The following is a 20,586-nucleotide window of genomic DNA, read 5'->3' on the forward strand; positions in this document are numbered from 1 at the left end:
AATACTGTATATATATCAATACATACACAGCATAACACGCACACTACCATTCAAAGGTCTGGTGTGAAAGGAGTCTTTTATGCTGATTATCAAAATACAGTGAAACAGTGTAATGGTGAAATATTATTACAATTTTAAATAACTGTCTTTATTTCAAAATTTAATTTATTCCTGTAATTGCAAAGCTGAATTTTTAGCAACATTACTCCAGTCTTCAGTCACATGATTTTTCAGAAATCATTGTAATATGCAGATTTTGTGTTCAAGAAACGTTTCTTATTATCAATGTTGAAAACAGTTGCGCTGCCTAATAATTGTTGTGGAAACTGTGCTACATTGTTTTCATGATTCTTTTATGTATAGAATGTTTAAAAGAACAGCGTTTATTTAAAATAGAAATCTTTTGTTACATTACAAATCCCTTTACAGTAAATTTGTTCGATTTAGTGCATCCTTGTTAAATTAAAGTATAATTTGTTTTATGTATTATTTATATTTTATTTATAAATGAGAGCTGCAACCCCAGAAAAAATGACACCAATTTTCTTTGGCTTCAAAGTTTGCCTCTCTCCGTTTCATTACTCTTTCCTCCTCTCCTACGTATCTCGGTGTATCTCTGTCTCTCTCACTTCTTGTGAGCAGAAGAGGAAACGGAATCCTCTGTTGGGGTACTTGCTTCACCTAGTGCTACTTTCACTCAAGCAAACCACTGTGCCTGATGGTGAAGGCTCTATCATGTACACACACTCATAGTCTGTGTCTGACATCTGTAGGTCTGTCTCAGGAGAGTGAGGTGGTGATTGTGGCTCCACCGCGGAACTCTACAGTGGTCATGGGTCGTCCAGCTGTGATGGAGTGCATGGCTCAGGGTGAGCCCAAACCCTTCGTGTCATGGAGCAGACAGGGTAAGACGCAAACACAAATATATTACACGCATGCATCCATATCGTATGTGTGTGCAATTTTATATGTATAATACATTTAGTTATTTATTAAAATGGTTACATTTTATTTCAATTGTCCACTTTAAACATTCTACTAACTGTAAGATACTTTACAACTACATGTCAACTAACTCTCATTAGAGTGTTAGTAGACTGTTAGGTTATGGTTAGAGTTAGTAGAATAAGTTGACATGTAGTTGCAAAGTTACTTATAGTCGGTAGAATGTCTGTTGGGGGAGCATCAAAATAAAGTGTTAACAGTCTACTAATACTCTAATGATTGGTAGTTTACATGTAGATGCAAAGTCACTTAGAAGAATGTCTAAAGTGGACTATTAAAATAAAGTGTAACCATTAAAATATATAATTCATTTTTTTCATGAATTCCTTTTGGGCTCGGTTTGGCTAGAGGACCCAAAACTAACCGGGTCAGGCAGTTTGAAGTAGGAGAGCCTGGTAGGTCCAAAACCTGGTAAAAAATCCTTAAACAATCATTGCTGTGCCCTTAAACCCCTGGTTGATTGGGAGAAAATAAGTGCATTGTTGTTTTGAATAAAAGTGTCAGCTGAATGACCAAATTGTTGTCCACTGTGAACTTGGAGTGTCTACATAAAACTATGAAAATGAACCCCACATATCTGTGATTTATAGAGTGAGCTTATATGTTTGCTTTATAGAAACGTGTCTCTGCTGCAGCAGACACCCCAACTACCCCCCCACCCATCACCCTCACTGTTACTGCTTCCATCCAGGTTCACTACAGACCTCATTTTGTCCTCTTTCCTCCACAGTGGCTTTATAGCTGAGAGCATTATTCTCATTAGGTTTCATAAAAAATTAACAAGATGTTGTAAATTGCAGAAGGTGTCTTTTTTTTTTCTTTGTTTGAGTGCTAATATGGCAGCCGCAGACAGTCAGTGTCTAAGAATCGTTAATGCATGCCGTTCCTCCTCCAGTGCTGTACTGACCTCTGTCTGTTCACATTGCTCACTGCACACCAGTATGGGATGCAAAGCAGAGTTTGTGATACACATTTTTCTTAACAGCTTAAAGGGATAGTTCACTCAAAATGAAACATCTGTGATTTTTGGACCCTCATGTTGTTCCAGACACACACAGACACGTACTTTCTTTCTGCCATGGATCACAAAAGGAAAATTTAGAAAATTTAATTTTTATACTTTTATGGTGCTTTTGCGTCCTTTATTGAAACTAAACCTTCTTCGGCCCCCAATAAATTGAATTGTATTGTGTTTGGAACAACGTGAGGGTGAGTAGATGACAGAATTTTAATTTATTGGCTGAACTACTCCTTCAACAACTTGTCATTTTGTTAAAAGTGTACAAAAGACTTGAATACCATATTATCAGCTTCTCAGTACACTACCAACGCACGGCTTTTCAAGGGTGCCTATTTCTTCTATGGACATACTTGAAGAAATTGTCAATGTCTTGATGCTTTCTTGATTGATTTATTTCCCTTTGTCTTTTAATTTTGTAAATTTTTTTGTTTATACATTTTGCATTCTTTTTACACAACCACTCCTCTGGGATGCATAGATGGGAAGCCTATAGCTACTGATGTGGTTGTCCTGGCAACCAACCTAGTGATTCCTGGACACCCGCAGTCACCATGCTGGAGTGTATGTGTGTCGTGCCAACAAACCCAAGACCAGAGATTTCATCTCATCTCCTGCTGAACTTCGAGTACTGGGTAATTGTGTGTGTGTGTGTGTGTGTGTGTTTTCTTTTAATAGATCCTGCATATTCTGAATGAATACAGGATACATTACTGAGGGATTGTAGATAATGCAATGAAAAATAGTATTTGTATTAACATTAACCTACATTAATAAATGTTAGTTGATTTTACCTAATGCTTTAATGTGAATAAACTGAACTGTGTTGTTCTCACTGTATTTTTCCCCCCACTCTTATTCTGCCCAGCTCCACCAGTCATCCTCCAGCCCCCAGAGGCAGTGTCCCTGTCCCGGGGGAATACGGCTCGGGTTTGTGTGTAATAGTTCTGGTGACCCTCCCCCTGCTCTGCGCTGGCTCAAGAATGGAGAACCGGTCCAGTCTATGCCCGAGTTAAGACTCAGAACCCTGGAGTTCTTCTCATCAACCAGCTGCGGCTGGACGATGCGGGATACTACCAGTGTATTGCTGCCAACAGCCTGGGCACCGCCTGTGCCACTGCCAAGCTGTCCGTCATCGTGAGGGAGGGGCTGCCAAGCCCTCCTCGTGATGTGTCGGCCACACCCCACTCCAGCACTTCAGCACTGCTCACCTGGGACCCACCTGAACACAATAGTGACCAGATCATCGGCTTCTCAGTACACTACAACGCACAGCAGGTGAGAGAGAGAGAGAGAGAGAGAGAGAGAGAGAGAGAGAGATGAGAGAGAGAGAGAGAGAGAGAGAGAGAGAGAGAGAGAGAGAGAGAGAGAGAAGAGAGAGAGAGAGAGAGAGAGAGAGAGAGAGAGAGAGAGAGAGAGAGAGTGCTAAGTTTGTGAAACACATTTTTCTTAACAGCTGCTCAGTTGCTTACTCTCATGACACATAGCAACACTGCTAAAAGTATTCCTAAAATGTTGGAGCTTTTATTAAAAAAGTAGCCTGTATTTTACCTGTTGAGATGGATATGCCGTCACAATTGAACTACAAACTCACCTTTATATGGTACGGTGCTTCAGCTTAGGACACACATCTATATCAGAGATGACAAATAAGAAACACCATGGCAGGTGTCAATTTAAATGTATGCTGGAAGTGTTTTTTTATTTTTTTATTAAGAATTTTAAAAAAGTATAATGTAAAAATATTAGTTGCCTACTAAAGTAAAAAGTCAAATATAATTATAGTAAATATAATTATAATAATAAAAATACTATTTCTTAAAGTATTCTTAAAAAACAAGTTGAAATAAATGGTTGCAATAACAAAACAAAAAAAAAGCATAGACTATTTACAACCTCGGATAGTTGCAGTAGGTATGTCTTTAACAGTTTATAAACAGTTTTCGTAAAAAAATACATTTCCCTATATGGAAAAAAGGAAATACTATGAAAATAGTTTCAGTTATGACTTTTTTCAGTTGATTTAGTCTAGTTCAGTTTGATAGCTTTCTATCAAAATACAATATGATTTTCGTTGACCGAGATCTGGCAGCAACAGCACATTTTCTTACTTGGGCGAGCGGAACGGCTTTTCCTGCGCATGAAATCCCCCATTTGCAAACCAATGAGAACGTGGGACAATGATGAGGATACATAACAGAGCGTGTAGACTCCAAAGCTGCTGTGGATCCGCTTACCCGAAACCCTCCATTAACTGGCAGAGAAAATTAAAGAAAATTACCGTCATTGGGAAAATAAATATGACAGACAGTTATTACAAACATTTTTATCATGTAAGCTTTATGGTACACCTCAAACAAGGGAATTTATAGTAATTTATAGTGTTAATACTAATTAGCGAGTCCACGAAAGGCTTGGGTATGCAGAGGATTCGCGGCTTATATGGACCGCATAAGTACTAAACAAAAATGTGGTATCATCTTTCATTGATTAATATTTATAAAATACTACTGACAATGCATAACGATTATCTTTATCTAGACTTTTTCAAACAGTCAATAATTACATTAATTTACAGTAAGTCTGACAGTTAGTTGTAACCTGTATGAAAAGAACCAGCTGTTCTGTAATCAAAGGACACTGGTTGGGTTATACTGTACTTTCAGTAGTGGCGATGTAGTGCTGCTTAATAAATAATGCTGGAATGCTTTATCTGTTCTAAAATATTCAGTTCACATTAAAAAAACCCAGAGAACTGGTTCTTGGTTCCCATCCCATTATTCTTAACTAAAACTATTAACAATTATCCTCTTTAATTGAAATAAAGTGAAAAAACCCCGAAATAATAAAATTGACAAAAGCACATAACACAATTACTAAAACAAATTAGAATGAAACGAAAACTAAAAATATTAAAAGTTTAAATCAAAATATGAATAAATACTACAATAGTATATAAATAATACTAAAATAACACATTAGAACAAGATTTGGAAAATATGATCTTGTTCTTTTCCTGAACTTTGAGCTCTTTCCTATTTTGTTACTGGTGTCCCTGTTTGACCCTGCCGTGTTTCTCATTACACTGAGTGTAGCCAGCTTAAGTGGATCAGTCCACAGAGAAAAATCCTGTCTCATTACTTTGCAGAAGCCAATCCACTTCATAGATCGCTGCTGCACAGAACCACAAGCCATAAGTAATGTTAGCTCCGGCTGTTATTGATGGGGTCACTCTTCTCCTCATTTAGAAACTCATTCCCAAAAGACTAAGAAAAAAAACAAATATTTTGGCTCAGATCAATTTAAAAAAAAAAAGAAGCAAATGTACTATTTCTGTGTTCTATAAATTGTGTGTTTATAGGCTCAGACAACATGGAGTATCAGTTTGCGGTGAATAACGACACCACAGAGCTGCATGTAAAGGAGCTGCTCCCTCACACAGCCTACACCTTCTATGTAGTGGCCTACTCGCCCATGGGGGCCAGCCGCCCGTCACAGCCCGTTACTGTGGAGATGCTAGAGGATGGTGAGCACTGACTAATGGGGAGAGGTCAGGTTTTCAATGTGATAATGAATGTTGACACATTTAAAAGTGGATATGTATAGACCTTATGCACTAGAGAAACAAGTGTGCAGCCATCTTTAGAATATTGTCTTTGAACTTACGTTTTTGGGGTCGCTCTGTATATTTATATGGCATTGCTGTCCAGGAGTAATTAGCTGGTGAAGAAGATTTATTTAATGTAAAGTTAACGAAAGTTATCATGAGGATTGTAATGTTTAAAGCAGATGTCGTAACAAATGTCAGTAGACCGGAAAGATTTTAAAACGAGCCGTTCATTCATAAATACGTAAGATCGCTGTGAAAATACAGACCGGAAGACAAAAGACAACGAGCACAGCGCTGAAAAGGGGCGGGGCTACATAAGGTCTATACTGTGCATAATATGCACGTTTTCTGCATGCATGGAATTACAACTTACTACCACATATAACTTCTACATACTATGTATAATGCTGTATGCAATATGCTAGACTTGACCATTTACATTGTGACTAATTAACCAGAAGAAGTATGATTTTTATTTTTTTTGCAACTTATGCACTATTCTTTGCCATTTTGTAGTATAAATAGTGTGAGTACTGTGTTCACACTGAAAATTGCAACAAGAAGAAGTGCACTTCAAATGCCCGGATGATGTACTTATTTAACTGAAAAAACAAAGTGTGGAACTATGGAAACTTCATGCACTGTTGCAGCCTTCCTTACATAATGGAATTTTCATTTGAGTGTATTTGTATAGTGCTTTTCACAACTCGTATTGTTTCAATGTAGCTTTACAGAAAATGCTTTATTGAAATTTTTCAGTGTTACAATAGGAGGGGAGGGGCTATTAGACTCCGATGCTGGATGACAAAATAACCGTATAAAATGAATACACTAGACGCTGTAGTGCATAGTATTTGTGCATGGTGTATAGTTTGTCATTTGAGACAACTACTGTTTTGTAAATCTATATTTGCTTTTTGTTCTCTGCAGTTCCCAGCGCTTCACCGCAGCTGTCCCTGCTGAGCACATCTCCCACTGACATGAGAGTCATGTGGCTGCCCCTCTCCTCACAGCTGAGCCGTGGAGCCATCACACGCTACCGCATTGACTACAGAGCGCTGGAGCAGGGTAAGACAGCGCCACCTACTAACCCCTGTGGTGTTGTTAGCCCTGGAAAGGTTTATTGAACCTTTTGACAAAATGTTTGTTTGTTTTTTAAAGAAAAAGTTTGCGTTTTTGTGTTTTTTCCCTCCTCAGAGGCCCAAACTGAACAAAAATATGCAATTTGATTTATATGGCTAAAAAGTAAGATGATATTCATAACTTGTAATGTAAATCAATGAGATCTTTTTTTAACAGTATAGCAGACTACTTGCATAAAATGCATAAACATCAGTTGTCATTAATGCTTAGTTTTATGACCAAAGCTCTGTAGTTTTAATTGTGGGGGGCTATTACGTCTGCTAGGGGTAAGACGCAATAAATTAAAGTAAAAAGATACGACAGGCTTCCAGCAGGCCGTCGGATCAAAAGAACCCGAAGGACAAATACCAAAGAAGGCGAATACAATAAATAATAATTTAAATTTATTGTGAATCACAAAAGTTAATAACAATAAATCAGTTAGAATTCGTTAGAAGGACCCATGGCCCAAACGAAAATAATATAACAATAAAGTATAGTTCATTAACAAAACAAAAATGAATAGAGAAATAAATCAATAGAGTGGTATTCTCGTCAGAGAGACCCAAGGGCCAAAATAACAAACAAAACCCAATCTAATGAAATTAAACAGCAACGTAATTAACCTAATACAAATAAAAGAAAATGAACTACAATAAAGCTTACCTAACTACGCTCATCAAAAACAGTTCCCTCTGTCAAACGGAAGAGGAGTTTTTAAAAGGACCGCCAGCTGATCATCCAATTACCTGATCTGAAACTCAAAGAAAGCATCAAAAAGCATACACAGATATTATAAAGACACAAGGACAAATACACATAACGTAACTGGTGCAAAACATATTATGCAATCCAATGATGTTTGAGAGATAAAGTACAAATACAGTAAATGTTTCTCAAAAGCTTGATTTATCATTTGATACTCACATTTTAACATGATTTTTCAACAACAACAAAAAATGTATGGATCAAGGAAACCTAGTAGCTTCAATCTAGTAAGTGTTTATCTTAAAATATTACTAATAATATAAAAGTGATTACCTGTGTTTACAATCAGACTACAGAAGGCATGTAATAGATTGTGTACTGCATGGTTTTCGAGCAAAGCTTTGATCATGTTGAAATCATGTAGAGTGAGTAGAAATGTCTTATTTCAACATGATCAAAGCTTTGCTCAAAAACCATGAAGTACACAATCTACTGTAGTGTGTGTGAGGTTTTGCCTTGACACATGTTGATAAATTCATATTGGCTGCTGAATCTGTAGCTTTGTGCATTTATCGGCAGTCACTAGGAGGGCAGCATGCATGTCTGGGGTATTTTGAGCTGAATGACAAAGGCATGGCTGATTGCCTCTGCTCTATTAGAGCTCTGGATGCTTAATGAGCAGTAATAAAGGTGGAACAAAAGACAGATTCGGTCTGATGGCCTGTGACTCAGAATGAGAGACAGAACCAAAGTCAATTCAGACATCCATTGTTCATGCTTTTTTATCAGCCAGCTGCAGAAATGATTTCCACTGGAATACTTATTTTCTGGCACATGTTCGTATGTGTGCCCTGCAGTGGATCGCATATACTCTGTGGAAGTGGGTGGGAATGAGACACAGGTGACTCTAAGGGATCTGAAACCAAATCAAACGTACCAGCTCCGGATTGCGGCGGGAACACGAGCTGGGTTCAGTCAGCCTTCTGAGTGGGCCTCGCATCACACACCAAACCTTACTCAGGGTGAGTAAACATAAAAATGCTCTCGTACGCAAATGCACTATATGCACATACATAGATACCAGATTCAACTAACTCATGGTTAAACTTGTATGCAGTGGCGCCTCCAAGGGGTGGCCGGGGGGCCATGGATCCCCCTAAAACAACATTGACCACTCCATTAGTCTCACAGTCACCAAGATGTATACATTTTTGGTTACCTTAAGACTAAATAGTGAATGTAATGTCTACATGTCTTATCAGACATGGGCCAAATACTTTAATTAGTGTTCATGATTGGAATATTTTGAACTTGATGTGTCACCACATGCTTTATTTCCCTAGTAATTGTTTTGTGTGCGGTTTAGATCTTTTCTGATCTGGTACAATGTTCAAATCTATAGTTAAATACAAGGTTTTACATACACTACTGTTCAAAGTTTAGGTTTGGCTTATGCTCACAAAGGCTAATGGCTAATTTTTTTCTGATCAGAAATACAGCAAACACAGTAAAATTGTGAAATATGATTACAAATTAAAATAACTGTTTTCTATTTTAATATATTTTAAAGTGTAATTTATTCCTGTGATGTCAAAGCTGAATTTTCAACATTACTCAAGTCTTCAGTGTCACACGATCCTTCAGAAATCATTCTAATATGATGATGTGGTGCTCAAAAACATTTCTTATTATTATCAGTGTTGTATAATCACAGTTGTCCTGCTTAATATTTTTTTGTGGAAAACATGATACATTTTTAAGGATTAATAGAGAGTTCAAAAGAACAGTATTTATTTAAGATATAAATGTTCGTAACATTATAAATGTCTTACTTTAATGTGTCTTTGCTGAATATATAAAAAAAAATTTAAATCATCCATCTTTTGAATGACAGATGTAATGATAAATTATTAGCATAAAATCTGGTGTGATGAATCTGTATATCTTCTGTTCAATCCATAGCCATTTTGTCATCAACCAATATTGTCTTCATTTTGTCTCACAAAATTAGATCATGTCAATTATATTTAACCAGGATTATTTGCTTTTGTTTTGTTTCCCTATTGGCCCTTCTTAAAGCTAAAATGAGAAAAAAAATGAATTGTGGCAGTAGGATAAGCTTGTAGGCTTCTTTTTGGTTGTTTAAAATTCAAGTTTAATTTGTTTGCAATTTCAGTGTCCCCCATAAAGAATGTCCTGGAGGTGCCTCTGCTTATGTACAAGCCCTGCTAGTGTGCACACAAAATACACATCGCTGTTCTCACTAACTCCCTCTGTTGTTTTCCCCAGTGCTCTTTGCTCCCACTGAGCTCAAAGTGAGAGCCAAAATGCTTTCCCTCCATGTCACATGGCAACCACCACCCAATCACACTCAGATAACGGGCTACAAGCTTTCCTGGAGGGAGGTGGATGGAGAGGAGCTGACCAATGAGGAGAAGCCTGTGATCAATGAGAGGATTCAGCAGATCAAACTGAGGAAGAGAGTTAAACACCATGAGGTCACAGGCCTTGGTGAGAGTTGAGCGGTAACTTTATTCACAACTATGCTATACTCTCACATAAAAATATAATTTAATATTATATAATAGACACTTTTACAAAGCTGCGCATATTTTCCAAATGCAGGGACTGTGTTCGTGGTACTGATTTTCTGTCACTATCAGCAGTTATAAAAGTTATCAAGTTAATTGAAACTAAAACCATGAGGAATTTTTTGTTGCATGAAATAAAATAAATGTTAACTGAAATAAAATAATATATATAAAAACATAAACTTATTTGATTTCAGCTGGTTTCTAAAGCAACATTTCTGAACTAAAAAGAACTGAAAATGAATAAAAAATTATATAGACAAAAAAAATGTCAAAATTACTAAACCTTTAACTAAAATGAAAAATATGAATAAAAACTATAATAGTATATCAATAATACTAAAATAACACAGGTCTAACCTGCATGAATGCAAAGTATGCAAAATGCTTTACAATATGACCATTTGAGATTGTGTTGTTTCAGCTCCTGATCGGCTGTACGAGGTGAAGGTTTGGGCGTTTAATAAACAGACTGAGGGTTATCCTGCTGTATGGAAGGGCAGAACAGAGAAGCTCACACATGGTGCGTTTGGTTATGATGAGAAGACAATGATAGATAAAATCCTGTAGATTCAAATCTGAGTACATTTGTGTGTGTATCATTTTCTTAGTGCGGAAAACAATCTCTCACCCTCCATTGCCGCCCATCAGCGTCAGAGCTCGTGCGAACAGTTCCACCTCTATCTGGCTCCGCTGGGAGAAACCGCACTTCAGCAATGTGCGAATCATCAACTACACAATACGCTGCAGCCCCGCAGGAATACGCAATGCATCGCTGGTCTCATACTATACCAGGTCTACCATGCATACACACAAAAATATTTATGTATAGTCAGATTATAAACAATCATTGTGAAACAGAGGCACATATCCTTACTTTTTTCTTACATGCTTCTTTCTTACACACTCTTTCATCCAGCAATTATTTGCCAATATTCGGCCATTTAGAGACGGGCATCGGTTTTAAAATCTACCAAAAGTAAATAAATGAAAAATTTGTCTTTTTTATTTAATTAATTGAATTACATTTTTTATGAATTTTAAGTAAATATTGCATCATTCTCCTCTATATGATATATATTCAGTGTGTTTATATCACTTATGTGTATATATATATATATATATATATATATATATATATATATATCACTTATATGTATATATATATACAGCTTTGCACCACAAAAATAAATTACATTTTAAATTCACAAAATTACTGTCTTTAATGTGTTTTTAATCAAATAAATGCAGCTATGGTGAGAAAACGATCTTACTGAACTCAAACTTTTGAATTGTTGTGTGTGAGACATTATATCAGCCACACTTCTCTCTAAATAGTTTTCTTCACTGTCTTTCAGCTCTTCTCAGGAGATTTTACTGGGATCACTGAAGCCCTTCACTAGCTATGAAATCGCTGTGCAGTCTAACGGAGTTGATATGAGTGGCCCCTTCAGCAGCACAGTGGAAGAATACACACTTCCAGACAGTGAGTACAGCCCTTTTAGAATATGAAGATGATACATTGAATATTTCACCAATTTTCCCTCAAAATAAGCTTTTCACACATGAGTTTCATTTCTAGTGAATCTGGCAGAGTTCACACTGTCATGTGTCTGTTCGTGCGTGAGTGAGAGCTTTAATTATAGTGTGTATACAAGTGTGAGTAGTTTTTTTTTTTTTTTTTTTTTTAGTAGGAAGTGATGAATGAATGCGTATCTGTTAGTATACTGTGATTGTGTGGGTCATTGTGAGTCGGTGTGTTTGTGTTAGGTTAACAGTTAGGGGATTAATAGGGAGAGGCGTAAGGAGATAATTGGCTTTAATTAAAAGCCCAGATGGAATTTCCCCTCTTGTTGGCCAAGAGTCTTTCAGCTTGTCAGTCAGTCTAGCCAAGTGATGGCAGGGAGGAGCACGTTGCCACAGCGATTTAGTGTCAGACTAACTGAGGAGCTTTATCTACCCTTGAGGGGGGAGAATGAGTGGGCACTTCAAACGAGACCTTTCCCTCTAAAAAAAAACTAAAAAAAACTGAAATTATACTCCTTATATCTCCTTAAAACTCACAGACTGTACATGCTATGTATGACTGTTATAACATCACAAACATTTAAATGTGCTTTTCTTAGAAAACACTTTTTCTACCAGAGAAAAAAAATGCCTTTTTGTTTGTGATATTTATGTAGCATTAGCAGCTAGCACACAAGATAGTTTACTTAAACCATTGTTTACACTTGCTCCTGTCATTCAAAATCTATTTTTTAACGTGGAACGCAAAATGAGTTCAAACTGAGGAAGCTGCTCTTTTCCATATAATCAAAGTGGATGGTTATTTTTAGTCAACCAAAAAAAGAAATGATCAAAAAGCACCATTAAAGTACTCCATGTGACTTGTGTGCATACTGTATGTCTTCTGAAGCTCTACTAACTGAAACAGACTGAAATGTAAGTTATTTGCTGAAAATCTTCTATCTTATTGTTAAATTAGTGCATTCAGAGTACACTTCAAAAAAGTTCCAAAAACACCTTGATAGTCCCATGGTATTCTTAAAAAGTACTGTACTTTGGTAATTACCGTAGTATTTACATGGTATGTCATAGTACTTTAAGTATGAGTAGTCTGAAATAATGGCTAAATGGGTTTTATATAATATGCATGTGCATTTTGAAGATTGTGTCTAATTCAGTTCAAAATGATTGGGAGATAATAATCAACATTTCTAATTATTATGGTTCTTTATTTTCATTTGTTTTGTGAGTCAGGTTTAAACGTGTGTTTTCATCGTAGGACCCTCCTCTCCTCCTGTGGATATGCAGTTGAGTGCACTGGACTCATTCTCTGTTCTGGTTAGCTGGCACCCTCCACTGGAGCCAAATGGAGTCATTTTGACCTACTGGATCTTCTACACTGGCAACATCAGCCACCCAGATCACCTGTGGATAAACCTCACACATGATGGTGAACCTAAACACACACACACACACACAACAAGCACATTGTGTGTTACTTCATATGAGAATTGTTATTGCCTCTATTATAAATATCTCTCTGTCTCACTCTCTTCCCTCAGGTTCTGTCTCCAATGCAGAAGTCCAGGGCCTGATGAGTGGGACTCGTTATTATTTTAAGATGGGGGCCTGCACTGAAATGGGGGTGGGACCATATTCACCTGTGAAGGATGTCTATACTCCGCCAAAGAAATATGGTGTGTATGTTTTGTAAAACTGTTTTCACAATATTTAGTGAGTGTATGAGTGTTAAGGTTATTTTTCAAGGTTTATATTATGTTTCTGTGATCACCATTTTGTTTTGGTTTAGTAAATACTTTGCAGCAACAGATCAATAAAACCAGTATTGTAACACTATGTCAGCTAGTTTAAAGGGCACCTATTATAGCATTTCAAATGTTCCTAATATTGTTTTGGGAGTCCCCAACAACAGTTTTACATGCATGCAATGACAAAAAACACCTTTGTTGTCTTATAATATGCATTTATTATTACCGGATTTGCTCACCGACTCCCAAATGATTCGTTCAACGACTCATTTTTCCAAACCCCTCCTTTGCGTGACGCTAATCTGCGGTGATTGGTCAGATGACCCAATCAGTTATTGTTTGCGTTAGCCCAACGCATAAACATATTGATAAAGCACTGCAGTACTACAAGGTATTGCTCTATTCTTTATGACAACTCCAATAACAACGACATACATTTCACATATATAAAAAAAAAAAATTGACATTGGAGACCTAGAAGCTGCACTGAGCGTAACTTACACAACACACACAAATATTTATTGAGCATGCTACAAAACACATAAAAGCAACAATTATTAATAATCCTTACAGGTTGTGATTCGGAGGAGGAAGCTGATCCAAATAAAATTGGTACTGAACCTTCCTTCAGTATCAACCGGCTCGCGAATCCACACTTGAAAGCATTTATGTTTGTAAAGCAATCGTCATTAAAATGACGCGAACACAGCACAAGGTTCGGCCTATACTTGTGTGGTATAGTTGTTTATATGAACTGTAGCCTTCAAATGCTCCTCCCTGGGCAGTGAAAGAAGGTTGCTTTTCATTCGCACTTCAGAACACAGCGTCTTGTTGTCGACATGATATTTTCAAGTTTACCCTGGTGTCTGCGCACGCAATGAGTGGGCGTATCTTATTCAAATAACTTGTCAAGTTGACGTCATCTAGATAGAGAAAAAGCATCATTCGTCTATCGTTTCATTTCAGCGACTCAGAGTTGACTCTTACTTTTGAGAGACAATAACTTTGTATACGGTGAACTTTCATATTTAAAACTTTTCGTTTTCGTTCACTTAGATCTATGTTACACACTACATGAAAGGTAATTTTCAAAATTCCATAATAGGTGCCCTTTAATTTATTTATCTTATTTATTGATCCGATGAAACCCTTTCATGAGCTTTTTAAAGCGATAAGCCATGCAAAATCAGTTAAAGGAAGTTCCGCCCTGCAATTAAAAAAAAATTCACCAGGTCAACTTTTATCTCTCATGTAAATGGACACTATTGTTCAAAAGTTTGGGGTCAGTAAGATTTTGTTTAAAATAATTGTATACTTTTAATCAGAATCGACACTGCATTGATCTGAAGTGACAGTAAAGACATGTATAATGTTACAAAAGATGAATGGTGTTTTTTTTAAGTATACTGAAAAATATGTTTCATGGTTTCCACTTAAATATTAAACAGCACAACTGACAATGAATACATTTTAAAATATATTCAAATAGAGTAGACAGTTATTTTAAATTGTCATAATATTTCAATTTTCACTTTATTTTTTATCAAATAAATGCAGCCTTGGTGTGAGCATAAGTGCCTTTTAAAACATATTACCAACCCCAAACTTTTGAACAGTAGTGTTCACAAGTCATTGTTTTTATTTATTTTTTATTTTTTCAGTGATCTTTTGTGTGTGTGTGTGTAAATAGAACTTTAGAGAGCAAACGAGAGAGAGTGAGCCATTTCGCAAACTACCACAAAGATTTTCAGTGGAAATATAAAAGAATCATTCTCTCATCACTAGTTGAAACCTCTGAATGTTTAAATTACATTATACATTTGCACCTGTGCCTTTGGTAGACGCTTTTATACAACACATAAATCTTACATTGTATTCAGAGTATACGTTTTATCTGATCAAACCCATGACCTTGCAGTAGTCTTTGAGCTACAGAATTGCTTCGAACACTTGGCTTATATGTGAACATTTGCTCAGAAAATGGAAGCTTTTGAAAATATCACTGAGTTGTGCTTATGTGTCATTATGTGTATGTAATATTTGCTATTGCTTTGGCAATGTAAACCCCTTGTTTATAATGGCAGTTAAGTTTCTCTCTCACTCTCTGTGCGTGTGTGTGTGTGCGCGTGTGTGTGTGTGTGTGTGTGTGTGTGTGTGGACTGCCATCTGCCTCTGCCCATCACTGACACTCAATTAATAGCACTCCCACAGGGAGTGTGAAGTGATTCAGTCCAGCCTCATATACACACTCCGTCTGTGGGGAGTTGGCCACAGAAATTCACACAGACTTGCATACACCAGTCCTATAATGACTTATAATTTATAAAATACATTGTTTTATAATTAATATTTCATTATTATACTTAAGTATGGTTTGTATTGAATTACTATGTAATGGTTTTATTATGTACAATTGCTTGATGAATGATTTCTACACTTCTATCATGCATTCTTTTTTTTAACTCCTCTGCCTTTCTCTTTCTTTGTCTGATTCCCCCCCTCTCTCTTTTGCTCTATCACGTTCCTACAGAGCTGGATATCCATGCTGTGACTGGTATCATAGTTGGAGTGTGTCTTGGTCTGCTCTGCATCCTGTTCTGCATGTGTGTCAGTTTCCGCAACGGAAAAACACGGTACGCACCTGTCCAAACTCTATAAGATCCACAACACTTTCAGTTTAGATAGCTCTGTTGATTATAAATTGTTCACCCAAAGTTAAAAAATTATATAATTTACCCACGTCATTCTAAATCTTTTTTCTGCGAACAAAAAAATATATTGTATGTTTCTTTTGCTTTTGTCATACAATGAAAGTCAGTGGTGTTTGAAACAACACTGGGCCAGTGTTGTAATTGTTAACTAAAAAGGTTTTGGCCATTGAAATAGAGCTGAAATAAAATAAATTCTTTACAGTATATTAAATGAAAAACTTATTTAGAAAAACAATTAGAAAGGTCGCCTTAAAGTATATTAAACTATGTTATTCCCTTAACTAAGACGAGTTGATACATACCTCTCTCGTCTCAGTGCGTGCACTAAATCGCTCTGTCTTGCGGCGACACTTTGTTAGCATTTAACTTAGCCCAGTTCATTCAATAGGATCCAAGCAGAGAAGCGACTAAACACCTCCACGTTTTCCCTATTTAAATACAGTTACACGAGTAGTGTAACTCGACCAAGAATGGTGACACAAAATAAAACGTTGCGCTTTTCTAAGCGTGTAAAGTGGATAACTATAATTTATGGCGGAATACCATAGCAAGTGCTTGGGTAACTGTATTTAAAGTCGGCATGGATTCAAATTTGACAAATCTTCTTTTAATATGTAATATTGTAGTGTTTATTATAAATGATTTATCTGTGCACTGCACTTCATTCTTTTTTTAAAATTCATGTACCCTTATAATCTTTAATCAAATACACCCAAATATTACCCTTCCCTCCCCCCTCGAAACGACCTCTCTTCTCTTTCGGTCACGTGAGGGTGAGCCGATGAGGGTGCGGCTATCGGTGCACCGCCTCTCAGAGAACCTGCTCGTATAAATATGGGCTTATTCCTGCCTGAAAATTTAGCTGCTCGTCCTCGTTCTCGTCCCTGGGCTCCTCAATAAAAAATCCTTCATGGGAGGGTAACGGTGGGGAGTCCAGTGGAGAGAAATCCTCCACAACTGAATGTAAACTGGCATTCAAATCTGCCTCCATTTTGTTTGCAACGCCCAACCTCCAACGATCCAATCAATTCCCGAAGGACGAAATCAAGCCACGCCCTACATTTTTTTCCAATTTCAGTAGCCGTTTCACTCGGATATACGTCACAACAAGGAAAAAATGACAATCTCAAGTTCCGTTTCATGCCGACTTTAAATAGGGAAAACGTGGAGGTGTTTGGTCGCTTCTCTGCTTGGATCCTATGGAATGAACTGGGCTAAGTTAAGTGCTAACAAAGTTTCGCCGCAAGACAGAGCGATTTAGTGCACGCACTGAGACGAGAGAGGTATGCATCAACTCGTCTTAGTTAAGGGAATAACATAGTTTAATATGAAAAACGGTAGAGTATCCCTTCAATAAATAGCTGAAATGAGTTTGGATAAGTTAAAGTACTAAAATTACTACAAAAAAATAAAAATAAAGCTGTATAGAAATATAAAAAATGACAAAAGCACTAGGGGTAACAATACCCTCATGTCACGATTTGATGCATATCACGATACTGAACTCACGATACGATATTATTGCGATACTCCAAGTCATATGGGAAAACGTTAACAAGGTGACTTGGTGCTGATAATCCAAAGCACAGGACAATGATGGCACCAGAATAAAAATATTCATGATTCTGAAGCTGAAAATTTTATTGAATTTTGAATTTGAATTGAATTTGAATTGAATTTTACAGAATTATTTTAGATGAATATGCTTGCACTATAGATATATTCCAAATAATGTAGGCCACTTTTTACTGTAACATCAGACATTTGGCATTATCAGGACCCACAAATATTCCCCCATTGCATTATTATACATTATATTCAACATTTATACAGTAGTTTAATGTACTGACACTAAAACTCTGTAAACTTAAAACAAATTCTCACACAGTAATTTTCATTTTGGGTGAACTATACACAATACAAATTGTCACTATCCATGATACGTATTGTTTTTCTTTTGTATTGCGATATATTGTGACACGATATATTGTTATACCCCTAAAAAGCACATAATAAAATTACTGAAACTTGAACTTAAATTAAAATAAAAAATATTTTAAAAAAATATATAAATACTGTAATAGTATATAAATAAAGTGTTCTAAAATATCACTGTTCATCACAGAATTAGGGCCCACTTACTTTCATTGTATGGACTAAAAAACACTGAAACATATTTCATTTTTTAGGTGAACTACCCCATAAACAAAGAACAATGCTGCAACAATTACAGCTTAGGCAGAAATCTGTTTTCCCCAAACGATTTTAATGACAATCGAGCTGCAGCGAAAAGCCTCCTCAAATTATATTCAAATTTGGAAAGTTTCAAGGACCTTTTGGATGTTACTTTAAACTAGAATGAGTCATGGGTGAATAACAACACTCAATCACACAGTGTGTGTGCCTGAAGCAGATGTGGCAGATGTGGAGTATTGAGAGCTGAATGACAGAGAGTCATGGCTGATTGCTCTTGCTCTATTAGAGCTCTGCTGGTCTAATGAACAGCCACAGAGGCAGATTGAGTCTGCTGGGCCTTTGCATTTAAAGAATGAGAGAACCAAACTCATTTCACCTTCTTCTGAGATTTGTGGTCATTATTATTGGTTAACAGAGTCTGAATAGGACATTGTGTCTCCATTATACACGTGTGACCTTTACATTTCAATGTATATTTTTCACATAAGTATACACTGACATTAATGGTGGGAGATTTGACAAGCTGTGTGAGTCTGGGTTAATTTGCACTCATCAGACTCTTGGTTGGGGGTTTAGAATGGTACCTCCAGCTGTGAAATTGAGACCAAGCTCTTTAGATAAAATGACTGGTTCTTTAATATTCACCATGTAAATGTATATAAAAAGAAAGGAGAAAAAGGGCAGGTTACATTTCTGAAAATAAGGAACATTGTGTATGTCTTTAAACATAAATAAGAAATGTTTGATTTTTAAAGTCAATTTCAAAGCAGCAGTTAGGCATACACTGTTCCTTGTTTGATAATCATACACTATTATCATTCCACAATAAGTGTTATAAACCAACCAAGCAGTTTCACATTTGATGAATTCAAATATAAAAACTGTTCAAAACATTAACAATCGAGATGTATTTGCTAACTTATTTTATTGATGATATTATAAATGTTACGTCAGTCACAATTATGTTCTGTTAGTTTCACTTTCATGGACTTTTAGTTTTTAGTTTATCTCCAGTTTCCGGTTTCCTTTGTTCTAGTTTCCCGCCATTCGTTAGTTTCCATGGACACTCATTAATTAACACAGCTCTTTGTTATTAGTTCATCACCATTGTGTATTTAAGTTCCTCCTTGTGGACTCTTCATTCGTCTGGTATTGTTTGTGCTTGCACTTTGTTTCGTGTTTCGCTCATAATGTGCTGATTTGGTGCTCAATAAACATTTCTTATTACTATCAATGTTGAAAACATTTGTGCTGCCTACTATTTGTGAAGAAATCATGATACCAATTTTTCAGAAGTTCAAAAGAACAGTATTGTTTGACATATATTTTTTGTTACTTTTTAAGTCACTTTTGATCAGTTAAATGCATCCCTGCTGAATAAGTGTTATTTTTTAATAACAAGTGTACTGAGCCCATAAAACTTTTGGGTAACACTTTACAATAAGGTTTAGTTAGTTAACAAACTAATAATTAACTGCACTTCTACTGCATTTATTAATCTTTGTTAATGTTCATTTCAACATTTACTAATACCTTATTAAAATCACAAGTTGTGTTTGTTAACATTAGTTAATGCACTGTAAACTAACATGAACTAACAATGGACAACTGTATTTTTGTTAACTAACATTAACAGAGATGAATACTGTAACAAATGTATTGCTCATTGTTAGTTTATGTTAGTTAATACATTAACTAATTTTAACAAATGAAACCTTATTGTAAAGTGCTACCAATTTTTGAACTTTTTGTATTTCCGAGTCAATGGTGCTACATAGTAGATCTCTTTAAAAAGTAATGAGGAAGGGCTTTTTAATTGTTTGTAAAGGTTATTAAAAAAATTATAAACCTTAAAAGCATTATGTAACAGCTCGCATTATATGTCTATATATGTTACAAAATTCTTTCAAACAGGTCATAAAAATATATATATGTACTTTTGGATATCTTCAGTGATGCATTCATTTGCTAAGGTCTTATAAAAGTGTAAATCACTTGCATTCAGTTAAGCTTTATAAATAAAGACGTTAAGTGATTTTGAATGATCTTTCTCTCTGCCATTGTTAGGGATGTCTCTGGTGGACTTGACTCGAGTTCTTTGAGTCCTCAGTACAGGAAGGGTGCCCGTCCAGTGCCTGCTGCTGCGCCTGACTGCAGTGACTGCCATGAGCTGGAAACCCTCATGCCCTCTAGTGCACAAGACCCCAACAGACCCCTCACAGAGCCCAGTGAGGAACAGAGTCTAATGGGTAATGTAGCAGGGACTGATGATGGCCTCTCAGAATCCAAGGTGAGCATTGCCAACATGGTGATATAGTGTAGTTAACTGTGCCAGCACCTACTGTACAAC

At 36.3% G+C, this 20,586-nt stretch overlaps 1 protein-coding gene across 1 annotated transcript in view; it reads left to right on the forward strand.

Moving 5' to 3' along the window:
* igdcc4 (immunoglobulin superfamily, DCC subclass, member 4) overlaps positions 1–20,586 on the forward strand; it is a 101,513-nt gene that overhangs the window by 78,139 nt on the left and 2,788 nt on the right. Inside the window, 18 exon segments of the mRNA XM_056247985.1 lie at positions 774–905; positions 2,505–2,560; positions 2,562–2,658; positions 2,892–2,953; positions 2,955–3,024; positions 3,027–3,287; positions 3,290–3,301; positions 5,385–5,549; positions 6,564–6,701; positions 8,321–8,485; positions 9,753–9,974; positions 10,479–10,577; positions 10,666–10,849; positions 11,413–11,540; positions 12,840–13,010; positions 13,123–13,257; positions 15,860–15,962; positions 20,304–20,526. Coding sequence (XP_056103960.1) covers positions 774–905; positions 2,505–2,560; positions 2,562–2,658; positions 2,892–2,953; positions 2,955–3,024; positions 3,027–3,287; positions 3,290–3,301; positions 5,385–5,549; positions 6,564–6,701; positions 8,321–8,485; positions 9,753–9,974; positions 10,479–10,577; positions 10,666–10,849; positions 11,413–11,540; positions 12,840–13,010; positions 13,123–13,257; positions 15,860–15,962; positions 20,304–20,526 — 2,423 coding nt within the window.

The sequence above is a fragment of the Rhinichthys klamathensis genome, unplaced genomic scaffold (assembly GCF_029890125.1).
Source record: "Rhinichthys klamathensis goyatoka isolate OS25496 unplaced genomic scaffold, OSU_Roscu_1.1 h1tg000051l_1, whole genome shotgun sequence".
Classification (NCBI taxonomy): Eukaryota; Metazoa; Chordata; class Actinopteri; order Cypriniformes; family Leuciscidae; genus Rhinichthys; species Rhinichthys klamathensis.